The sequence below is a fragment of the Hordeum vulgare genome, chromosome 7H (genome assembly GCF_904849725.1).
Source record: "Hordeum vulgare subsp. vulgare chromosome 7H, MorexV3_pseudomolecules_assembly, whole genome shotgun sequence".
Lineage (NCBI taxonomy): Eukaryota > Viridiplantae > Streptophyta > Magnoliopsida > Poales > Poaceae > Hordeum > Hordeum vulgare.
The window spans coordinates 340,194,036-340,206,338 of NC_058524.1; the positions used below are offsets into that span (position 1 = coordinate 340,194,036).

General features: G+C 43.3%; 1 protein-coding gene across 2 annotated transcripts; it reads right to left on the reverse strand.

The window, feature by feature from the left end:
* Positions 1-5,003: 5,003 nt before the first annotated feature.
* Positions 5,004-6,226, reverse strand: LOC123407890 (probable CCR4-associated factor 1 homolog 7). 2 transcript variants are annotated; one of them, XM_045101127.1, is made up of 2 exons: positions 5,482-6,225; positions 5,004-5,400 (listed from the first exon to the last, which is right to left on the reverse strand). In XM_045101127.1, exons 1-2 carry the CDS (start codon positions 6,027-6,029, stop codon positions 5,127-5,129), a joined length of 822 nt encoding a protein of 273 aa, XP_044957062.1. In that variant the 5' UTR covers positions 6,030-6,225; the 3' UTR covers positions 5,004-5,126. The 2 variants fall into 2 exon arrangements, with proteins under 2 accessions (XP_044957062.1, XP_044957061.1); XM_045101126.1 differs by having other exon boundaries at positions 5,004-6,226.
* Positions 6,227-12,303: the final 6,077 nt, after the last annotated feature.

The window sequence follows — 12,303 nt, forward strand, 5'->3', positions numbered from 1 at the left end:
AGTGCTACAAGACCTGACATCTCTTTTGTTGTTAGCAAACTGAGTCGGTTTGTCTCAAAACCAGGAGATGTGCATTGGAAAGCTCTAGAGAGAGTTTTGCGTTATTTGAAAGGCACTTCAAATTATGGAATTCACTATACTGGACACCCAAAGGTGCTTGAAGGGTATAGTGATTCAAACTGGATCTCTGATGCTAATGAGATAAAGGCCACGAGCGGATATGTATTCACCCATGGAGGTGGCGCTGTTTCTTGGAAGTCTTGCAAGAAAACGATCTTAACAAGGTCAACAATGGAAGCAGAACTCACAGCACTAGATATAGCTACGGTCGAAGCAGATTGGCTTTGCTGGCTCTTGAGTGACTTGTCGGTTGTCGAGAAACATGTACCGGGTATCCGTATGAACTGCGACAATCAAACCGTGATCACGAAAGTGAGCAGCTCAAAGGATAAGATGAAGTCATCAAGACACGTTCAGAGAAGGTTAAAATATGTCACGAAAATGAGAAACTCTGGAGTTATTGCATTGGATTATGTCCAGACATCTAAAAATATGGCAGATCCTTTTACTAAGGGTCTATCACGTAATGTGATAGATAATGCATCGAGGGAGATAGGTATGAGACCCACAATTTGAGTTGTTCATAGTGGTAACCTATTCTTTGTGATCAGAGATCCCGTGAATTAGATGTGGAAGACAAGTTGTTGGTCAACTGAGAGGAAAGTATCATTATCGTTGATAATACCACTCCATGAAGATGCAATACTTTCCTAAACTGCATGACAGGTTGATATACAACTCAATATGTTCTAAGTGGCTTATTGAAACAAAGATGTTATCCTGCAGAACATCTTTTGAAGAACATACATATATGAGTCTGATTGTTAATGTCGCAATCTATGAGAGTAGGGTGCTCTCTAGTAAACTCATGAAAGGTCTCGGAGTATGATGCATAAGCTCCATCCGCGGGGAAGTCCCACGGTAGCCTAGTATCGATCAAGGCTCTGTGTGAAGCTAGATTCGCAGAAAACTTGCAGTTCAAGGCCTAGTCCATTGTTCAAGTTGCTTACTAGTGTAGCATAGAGTTCTAGGTAGAAGTTCAACTTAACAGTCTCCACTACAGTATCGGTATATAAAACAATGTTTTGCAACCAAAGGTAAATTTTGTGTGCCTCTGGGATCTGGTGGGGGATTGCTGAAATTTTTATCTATTTTGGGCCAGCCCAATATATAATTTCAGAAATTCCTAATAAATCTCAGAGGCCCACGCAGCCCATTTGTGCAAGGCAAGAGGTGGAAATGCTTAGTCCCACATTGCTAGTTTAGTGGGAGTTGGACCTCCTTATAAGGGATGATGTTTCCACACATGTATGAGCTTGAGAACAAGAGAGACATACACGCGCCTCCTCCTCCTCCGCTGCCCGCCTCGCCTCGCCACAACGCGCCGCGGGTTGTGGGAATGAACCGAGCCGAACTAAATTTTTGCCACGCACGACTGGTATACGAAAGGTCACTCGAAAGCTGAACGTTTTTGCTATAGTGGATATTGAACACGAACGCCGCACCCTTCGGCTGATGTCTGTTCGTTTCATCTCCTTCGTTCTCTTTGGTTCCCATCGCTGGCCTCTCACCTCCTTCTCTTGCGCCTATAAAAAAGAGGTTACTCCTCTCCAGAGAATGCGCATCAGAATCTCCTCTCACCACCGATTCCATCTCTCTGTGTTGCTGCTACGTTCTTCCCCATCCCGACTTGCGGCATGCACCGTATGTCGGGACAGTAGGCCTCCGAAACTCCGTACCTTCGAGTCTTGTACGGGAGATGGGCGATAAGTTTTTTGGGGAGCGCTCAGCACGACTACTGGCTTCTGTCACGGACACCGACGATCTCTTCCCGGACGACGACTTCTTCCCCGACGTCGACCACCTCTTCGGTAACATGGCCAATGACAACGCCAACAAAAACCCTACTGTTGCTGCAACTCAGTACGTGCTTGTGTTCTTTTTCTTTGAGTTCCTGCCGCAGTTTCTTGCTCTAGTTTCTCTTCTAGATATATTCTGTTTCTGCTCATCCTTTCATATGATGTTTTATGTACCTAGAATGGCTCTATATATGTTCTCTTTTAGATGATATGTGCACATGTCTTTTGTCGTCTCATCTCTATATTGCCTGCCTTGTTTCGTCTATTTTATGATAGTTATGTTTTCCCTATATTTTCTGTTAATAAAATCCTATGGTAAATTGCTTATATTTCCAACAGATGATGCCTAAGAAACAATAAATGAAGCAAACTGAACACAATATAGAAGCACAAGTGTGAAGCACTTAAAGTAACCATATGAAATGAAGAAGCATAACTATGGTGCGTATGAAGCAAGTTGTGCACCATAAAGAAGAAAAACTATGATACAAATGAATCACGAAAATTGGATGCATCATATTTATGTAATCTCAACATGTTTTTTGTATAGTGGAAGCATGTTTTAAAATGAGGTTAAAAAGATTTGTGTAGTCATTCAAATTAAGACAAGGAAGGGGGTGACATGCATCTTGCCGACTCGTTGTAGAAACATTGACATGGTAAACATTAAGCAAACTGTACGGACTGGTGATGCATAAGTAATATATGTACAAAGAATGGTACAGATGCAGTCTCGACACACTTTCTTGGTGAGGAGAGTGGGGACCAAGAGGCTGAATGAGGATGGTATGGATGCCGATTCGTGCAACCGACCGTGTGCTCCTTTCATCTCCGAACATAGACATCAAAGAGGAAAAATGGAAGACCAAAATCCTCCCACCGATCCGCAACTCTCATAACCCTCCTAGCATGAAGAACGAAAATGTGTCATGTCAATATGATTCATCTTAACTCGAAGCATCGAGCATTGAAATGGAAATAAAAAAAACCTAGCAACATGGAGATACACATTTCTAGCACCTACTTCCCTAGTTCAACAAAAAAACTATATAGAACAAACTATCTAGATAGTAGAAGCATATGTAGTATACTTTGGAATCTGTACAAAAAAGCATAAAAAATGCTATCGACCATTACTCATCTAAGCTGGAAGCACACCATCTTAAAAATAGAAAATGTATAAGATTGGCACCAACATAGCAAGTCTGGGCGATCTGAACACCAAATCCAAAATAGATTGATTGGTGATTTAGTGGTTTAATACATGGATATAGAAATATCAAACCCAACATCAGCCAATATATACCATAATATTGTACACACAAAGCATTAGGGGTCGATGCAACGTGCTACCTATGTTTAGGTGACTGCTGATTGGTCATACTAGCAAGGACAAGAAGAAAAATTGTAAAATAAGAAACGGGGAGTATGGATGAAATCCATACAAATCGAAGAAGTGCACGAAGTGTAATTCTGAAACACCATTTGCTGGAAGCATGAAAATATGCTATTTCAGAACCATTCATCTTAATTGGAAGTGGGGAGTAAACCAAGATGTTAAAGGTTATGTCAGCAAACAATATGTTAGAGGCCAACTACATTTGTAGAAATTAAAAGTTGAGAGGACCCAAAACTTTGGTACTGGGACGACGAGGTTACTCGAGTCTATTCAACCGATGAGTAGCCTGGCGAAGCACGATTCGGAGTTGAGGATAGGGGAACAACCCCATAGCACCGTAGTCCGAGTGTCGCATCGGTGGAGAGGAAGAGGAGGCATCCATGCTGCTCAACGACAAGTAGAGGGGGGACAGGGGCGGAGCTGGCCGGTGAGGTCACGGTGCAAGGGGCGCGGAGAAGGAGATCTGGGCCAGGCTCGCCGGGGGCGAGGTGGAGGGAGGAGTTCTGGGCGAGGAATGCGATTAGGGACCATAGAATCACTAGGGATTTTGGAGAGGATAGAATCACTAGGGATTTTGGAGAGGATTACGAACGGGATTTGTGGCTTGTAGGTGGTTATGCAGGTGGGATTGGATTTTGACCCAATCGACGATAGTTAAGTGGTCCGACATAGTTAAATGGTCCTACGCTCACGTTATAGATAGGAAGGGTTCCCCGAATAGAAAAACAATACTCCCTCCGTCCTGATGTATAAGTCATTCGCGTAGTTCTAAGTCGACAATTTAACTATCTAAATATGTATCATATGTGATAAAAAAAATTAGAAACTACATCCGTTTAGAGATCTAGTGATATATTTTTTATGACATATAATACATATTTAATTACTCAAATCAATGACCTAAAACTACGCGAATGACTTATACACCGAGACGGAGGAAGTACGTTTAATTCCCGCAATCCAAGGAAGCCTTCAATGCCGACCAAACGATCTTATTTTGTCACCTGTGAAGAGAAACACTGTAGGTTTGATATCAATGGAGTGGTTCCCAGTATGGGGCAAAACCAAAGCAGAGCGCTGAATCAAGCTCCGCATTTACAGAAATGGTATTTTTGATCAGTTAGCGAAATAAAGCAAGAAACTGGTATCACAGAACACATGTTTTGCACCTAAAAGGTTGCTAAAATAAACAATCTACATTACTCTCAAGTCCCACTAATTAAGGGGAGCCAGTCAAGTAATGTTTATCTTGCAGGACATCCATTTCAATGACTGATAAGAGGTGATAGGGCTGTGCAAGCAATGATATGATCGAACACAGAACATGCAGAAACATGTTTCGACATACTTAATAGTCTAGACTGACAAAATATTAGTCAACTGCACTACTTTGAGCTGCAATATGAAAATCGCTCATTCTGAATAATGAAAATCAAGACAAACAATGAAGAGTAGGCGTGGCAGCAAAACTAAGAGCAGATAGTTGACACCTCTGAGATCTAGTGACTGTGAATAGTATGATGACTTGCCCCCTCTCACACTCCCAAATGCACAACAGTTCATTTTTCAGTTGTACACATCAAGGTATGTCCTATTGGGCAAACCTTGATAGATGTCCCATACAGCTCAAAGGTAAAGACCGAGCATTCAACAGAACTACCAGGATATAAGCAACGAGAGTCATATAACTGGGAACAATGGCTATATTATGCCAACCACAAGCAAATATTCAGATCAGAGAGCATATATTCAACAGAAATATTTCCTTTTTTTCAACCATAACATTGTCTTATTTGACTATCCATTACTCATTCGATGAGCAGAACTGCTGGTGGTCTGTTCTCCCCACCATCAGAAATAAGACCATACAACACACCGGCATAATTCTCGGTCGATCCTCTGAAATACACCTCCTTCAGCTTTTTGAAGCACTGCAAGGTCAGCAGTGAGTCTGACCCAGCCTGGTGGCAGATCCCCACACGTTGGACACCAAGTAGCTCACCAAGCTTGCTCAAGCCACCATGGAGGCTGCCGCAGTACTTCATGAGATGCTTGATGTCGTACAGTACCGGGAAGTAGATTCTGATGAGGTCAAAGAATCCAGGCATGGTGTCAGGTAGGTTCCGCCCGGTTAGCAGCTTGAGCAGGTATCCGAAGTCATACCCGCTGTGAAATGTGACCCACTGGACCTCAGCGTTGAGCAGGACGCCGGACGACATGAGCAGCTCGGCGAAGTGGCCCGTGTCAGCACCCTCGGTGGTGAAGCGGTCGAAGTCGATCCCACTGTTGCGTAGCAGGTCGATGGAGTCGGCGTTGGCGGGGTCTGAGCGCGGATCGAAGCCCCGAAAGTTGAACTGCCAGGCGCAGGGGCGCCCCCCCGTGCCCCTGGCAGGGAGTGCGCCGTTCTCGTCGGAGAGAGTGAGACCAAGCTGGATGAGGCTCAGCATGTCGACGTTGGCCTTGAGGGTGGCGTAGTTGTACTCGTCATTGGAGCGAAAGCTCCCGAGCGGGCGGCACACGATGCCCGGGAACTCGGTGTCCATAGCGATGTACGAGTAATCGTCGACGACGTCACGGATCACGGCGAACTCCGCCTCGAGGTTCGTCGCCCATACCTCGCGGATCTCTACGCCCTCCTCGTCGACGGGCTTAGCATCATCATCGGACGAGGCGGGGGGCGGTGGGGCAGACATCGGAGCTGGTGCATCCATAGATTCGGAGAGAGATCTTGTTGGAGGAGTGAAGCGGGCTTGCTAGGGTTAGGGTTTGCGAAACAGTCCGGCAGATCGGCGTGGTGGGGAAAGTAATAACAGGAGGACAGGGAGGCGGGAGCAGGGGGCCACAGGTCAGCGCAGGCGGCGAGTGGAGAGGGAGGCTATGGGAGGAGAGGAGCGTGGAAGATAAGAAGGGCGCAGATCCAAGGGGAGGCCGTGGGTAGGGAAGAAGGGAGAGGAAAGTGGAATGCCCCCTTAAGTTGGTGGGTATAAAATACTCCCTCCCTTTCTAAATATAAGACCTTTTAAAGATTGTATTACAAACTAAATACGAATGTACATAGACATATTTTATAGTATAGATTCACTCATTTTGGTCCGTATGTAGTCTTCTAATGAAATACCTAAAATGTCTTATATTTTGGAATGAAGGGAGTAGAAAATTACACAACAAACACTACAATACACTAGCCGTCAACCCGTGCGACGGCATGGGCTAGTACTATATCAAAATTTGTAGTATCATCCTCAATTTATAATATAATTTTTGTCTTCCATTGTCCCTTATTATTTACTAAATAACCAATATCCCTTTGAGATGGTTATGACTGGTATTTATATCTTCTTTATGAAAGGTATTTATATCAATGAAGAAAAGCAATCATCTTTATGACGTGGAACTATGATTACACATGCATTGTGTAGTCCGACACCTCTCTACATCCTTAATATTAGGGCTATGGAAATCTATGCGTAGTGCAATTGCTGATGGACTTTTTATGAGATAAAACGTATACAGAACAAATGCTAATTTTCTTGAATCTAGCCAAATTCTTGAGAGCCAATACTATAAACAGATGTGCAAGACTTGACATCTGCTAGTTTTAACTTTCACACCCCATAATTTATACTTAGGTTCGCCAAACAAACAATTGTTGAAATATTGGTAAGATATAATGTCACCACATTAATTAGATGGAATACATTTTGTACTATATAATAGTGTTGTGCATAAAATAATATAGTATAATTAGTTTCACACAATGCTAGAGATTAATTGATTAGACTTACATAGTGGATGCGTCACTGAACCTCACAAACTGTCATGTTTAGCTTAGTATGAATTATATAGTTTCTTCAGTTGGTATTATATATGTAAGCTTAAAACACTATACATTTTTTGAAAGATAATCACTATATGGGAGAAAATTACTTTACTTATTTACCACCAAAACTTGTCAAGACAAACAATTTTACCATTACCTAATATTATTGCATCAAGGCCTTAGTTCACTTGCCATGGTAGCTAAAATGAATATTTTTCATCCCAAAAAATGATAAAAAAAATACTCTTTTTCATTACCTCCTGTAGGTTCTATTGTTATCTGCATCATCATGGAGATAATAATTAAAGATTTTTCATTAGAGTTGATTATTTCAATGCTTTCTTTCCTAGAAGAGGCATCTACCAACCTAGGACTACATGTGAATACGTGATGCGATGCTATGTCACGACGTCGGTGCTCGAGAACAAAATTATATTTCATCCAAACCTGTCAACTCCCTCACCCGATAGAGTTACACGCTTGAGGAAAATTTCTTTCATGTTGGTGCATGCGTTGTTGCCCATGACAGGATGTCAACATGTATGCACGCATAGCTGGTGAGGCTACTGCCGATGGACCAATGCTTTTCGGTCTCATAAATGTTATATTGTCGATGACGTCAGCTCGGCGTGTCATTATGCAAAGGTTGAGAAGCTGATACCGATGACCAAATACCTAAAAGTCGCAGCTTGAGTACTGAGTATGTTTACATAAATTTGCAATCTTACTCGGCCATTGAAGTTATCAAATAATTAACGCAAGGGCTCTTATGATGTCTCTTATACTACTAAATAATAACATAAGAAAATAAATTAGGCGTAGGTTTTTTTTCTAAACGTGAGGCGTCAAGAGCATTCATTTGTTTTCTGCATTTTTTCCAATTAAACATGTACGTGGTATGTGTTTGAGGAATTTGGGACGTGTTCCCTTTTTCTAGCGTGGTGCTAGATGATTTTTCACTAGTGCCTACTTCTTCTATTAAGGGAAAAGGCAAAGTGGATTTTTAATGGACAGAACTTAACGTGTGCATTAAGGACTCTTACTTACGTGATAGGTTTAAACATTTTTCTGTCAATGGCGATGGTGGCCCTAGCCTGAATTTTGTTTTATCAATTGATGATGCCCACGATGGCTAGGAGTCTTGACCATAAAGAAAAGCGTACGTAGAAATATGAGTTTGTATGGCGTACGATTCATCCCATTCATGTAAAAAAAATCTAAACATAGCTATCTATATGGATTCATCTGCACCGTAATAATTATGGACCAACCAAATTAACGGCTCCTATTTTATAATTAATGTGGTAAATTGTTAAGAGTCTCTAATTAGTATAGTAATAGATTGTGTATACTCCCTTCGTTCCTAAATGGGCAACGATCTGCGCCGGCGGACCGGCGCAACGGTTCGGCCGGTCCAACCCAGACCGTCGGATGCAGCCATCCACGTTCGTTGGATCTGCGCATGATCCCACCGAATTCCTTGAAGCAAAGACGTTGCACCAAATGTTGCAACCTCAGCACACACATGCGCGCAATGAGGGAAAACAGAGCCTTCTGCCCCCACGTCGGCTCGTCCCCAATCCGCGGCTGCGGCGGCCGGATTATCTCGAGGAGGGTCTTCCCCATTTATCACGGGACCTGGGTTTGCTTCAACCATGTCATACATCCGAAATCAACTACTTGCTTCCATGGATTTGGGCTCAAGCTCTGGGATGAGCTCTGTTGCCATTCATGGAGGAATCCTGCGGCAAGACGGGGTGATGCAACGGTACGTCGACCCTGATGTGGTCTTCGAGGATGCAGCACGCCATGGTCGTGATGAGTTTGATCTGGTATGAACCCTAGATCCTTTCTCTCACAAAAAATAGGAAACAATGTTGATGTTACAACCATAGTGTTCATTTGATACATGAATCATACTGATTGCTGCATGCTACATAATAATTGTTGTATGCTACAAGACTTCATGCTACAAGGACTAATTTTTTCAAGTATGAATGAAAACACAAAAAAATATGTTGCGTACTTCTATGCTCTAAGATGTTTGAACCCTGTTACAAGCAATGTATGTATTTGTGTTTGAACCATGCTAGCAACAAAAACTTGTTTTGTATTTGTGTTTCAGGTGCTGCATCAATTATTTATTCTTTATGTTTGGCATTTTTTTGCCTGGTTTTCGAAGCATTTATTTGTAAATGACTTGGTTGCTGATTTTGTTGCAGAATGTTGCTACGGAACCATCGATTTTTTTATGATGACATGCAAAATGTTGCGGAGCAAGAAAAACATGATGCCATTGATTTGAATGATCCTCCAGGAATGAATAGTGGTGAGGACACCTTGCAGCAGCTCACGGATGGTGCAACTAATCACAACGGTCAAGTTAGTGGTAATGATGCCAATGGAAATGCTACAACACTTGTTGATGAACCAGACGAAGATATATCGTCGCAACCAATTGTTCACTTTGTTGGAATGCTTTTTTGACAATGTTGAAGAAGCACAACGAGTGTACAACGAATATGCATTGAAGATTGGCTTTGGTACTCGAATTGTGATATCGAGACACCGTAGGAAAAGAGCCTCGGAGAAGAAGGGCATTTTGATCTATAGAGTTTTTGAGTGCATACACTCCAGGAAAAATCCATCAAAAAATGCCAATGGCAGCATTTCTCACGGTGTTGCAACAAATCATTGTGATGATGCTCACATGAGCTATGCTGCTAATAAAAATCAGCAAACAAACAAGCTGGCATCTCTATGGATGTGAGTGACAAGAGGCAAAGAAACAGATTGGAGCGATACGATTGCAAGGCGCATATGGGTGTTAGCCTGCGAGATGGGACCTGTGTTGTGACAGTTTTTTAGGCTGATCACACTCACCCGCTGATGTTGGAAAAAAGTCATCGGAGATTCTGCCGATCTCACAGAATCATCCCGGAAGCGGACATGCAGTACATCACTTCGCTACACTACCACAACATATCAACAACAAATGTGATGGCCTTGCTGGGAGATGCACGGTGTTGCGATCCAAGGAGTTTGTCGTATGTTAAGACAGATGTGACGAATGCAAGAGCTAAGCTTCGAAAGGGCCTGTCAGAGCATGACTTGGAGCTGACAATCGAGTACTTTAAAAGGAGGCAGGTTGAGAACCCAAACTTCTTCTTTTTCTCCAAGCTAGTGGAAGATGGAGCTGTTAGGGTGCTTTTCTGGGTTGACGGGAGAACAAGGGCATTGTACCCAAAGTACAAAGATTGTGTGTTTTTCGACACCACATTTTGTACAAATCGCTACAACCTCCCTTTCGCACCGATTGTTGGGATCAACAACCAAACAGACACGGTCTGCTTGGGGTGTGCTTTGCTGCCTGATGAGAAGATTGAGACATTCAAATGGGTCTTTGAACAATGGATGTTGGCAATGAATAACGAGCATCCATTAAACATCATGACTGATCAAGACCAAGCAATGGCTACAACCATCTCGTTGGTGTTCCCAAACTCGACACACAGATGTTGCAAGTGGCACGTCTTTCGGGTTGCAAGGAAAAAACTTGGTAAGATGTTGGGCAAGGAAGAGCATTTTGCCGAAGCATTCTACGGTTGCATCAATGGTTCAGATACCATTGAGGAGTTTGAAAAAAGGTGGCAGCAGATGATTCAATTCTTTGGTTTGTCTAAGAAGCAACATCTCAAAAATATGTGGAAAACCAGGAAGACATGGGACCCCGTGTACTTTAGGAAGAAGTTCTTTCCATTTACAAGAACAACCGGCAGGTCCGAGGGGCTGAATTCCTACTTTAAGACCTTGAACCATCATGGAGACTCAGTTTGGACTTTCATTCACCAATTTGAGCTTTGCCAAGAGCTAATGCTAGACCGTGAGGACAATGCTGGCTTCATCAATGAAACAACGAGGCTACCACAATGGGGGAAGTAAGTCCAAAAAATTTCATGCTGGAAAGCTTTTTAAATGTTTTTGGCACTACAATTTTGGTTGCAACATTTATTTGAAACATATGAAGCAAATTTTATTAATGCTCGAAGCTTTTTTATTTGCAGTTACAACATTGAAAAGAAAGCAACGGATTTCTATACGAGGAAGGTATTTTCCAAGTTCCAAAAGCTCTTGACTAAATCAACAGGCTTTGGGCTGCAACATCAAGTCCAGGGGGATTCCATAATCTTTCATCTTGTTGCAAATGATGGTGTCAACCCGAAAGTTTACGTTGTGCGAGTTGATCTTGAAGATGAGAGGTACATGTGCAGTTACAACATGTTTGAGATGTGTGGGTTGATCTGCCCACATGTCATCCGTGTCATGGTGCACCTAAACGTGCAAACGATCCCTGCAACTTACATGCTTGAAAGATGGTCCAAGCGAACAACTGACGTAGCACCTGATCCCGGTGATGGGCATAGGTGTGACGCCCCGGTAAATTAAGCTACAGTAAACATAGGCTAATGATGCCACGTCATCATAAATTATATCGTTGATCTCGTGTTAGTTGAAACCAAGTCAAAGTTTGAAGTTTAAAAATAAATCAAATGGGAAAAGTTTTATGATGTTAAAATAAAAATGTCGGGAGAGATATGGAAATCCCCTATATGATTTATTAAAACAAACCAAGCATTTTTAGAAATTGTTAAAGCCCTATATATTTAAAAGGGAAGCCATGAAAAAAGAAGAAGAATAAAACAAGGTATTTTAAAAAAAGAATAAAAAAAGGAAAACCCCCTGGCCCAACTGGGCCTAGTGGCCTAGCCGGCCTCTACACCCCACTAGCCCACTAACCCACCTAGGGGTATTTAACCCCCACGGAAACCCTAAGACCCACCACCCCTCACGCCACTTCCCTCCCTGCCCCCGTCGCCAGGGGGAACCCCACGAGCCCCCTGGAGCGCTCGCTCCCCTACTCCCTCGTGACCCTCTCTCCTCCCAGATCCGCTCGCCCCACTCCCCGTCGCCTCCCATCCCTCCCCACGATCGAGGCAACCTCCCTGCCTCGGTCTCCCTCTCGCTACCTCTCCCTCCTGGCGCCCCCTGGCCACCGCACCTCCCCATGGCGGCTCCACCTCTCCCCCACGGCGCCCTCGTCCCGTACCCCCAGCGCGTCGTTCCCCCTCTCGCCGAACCTCTGGCTTGCCGCCTCCCACCGCCAC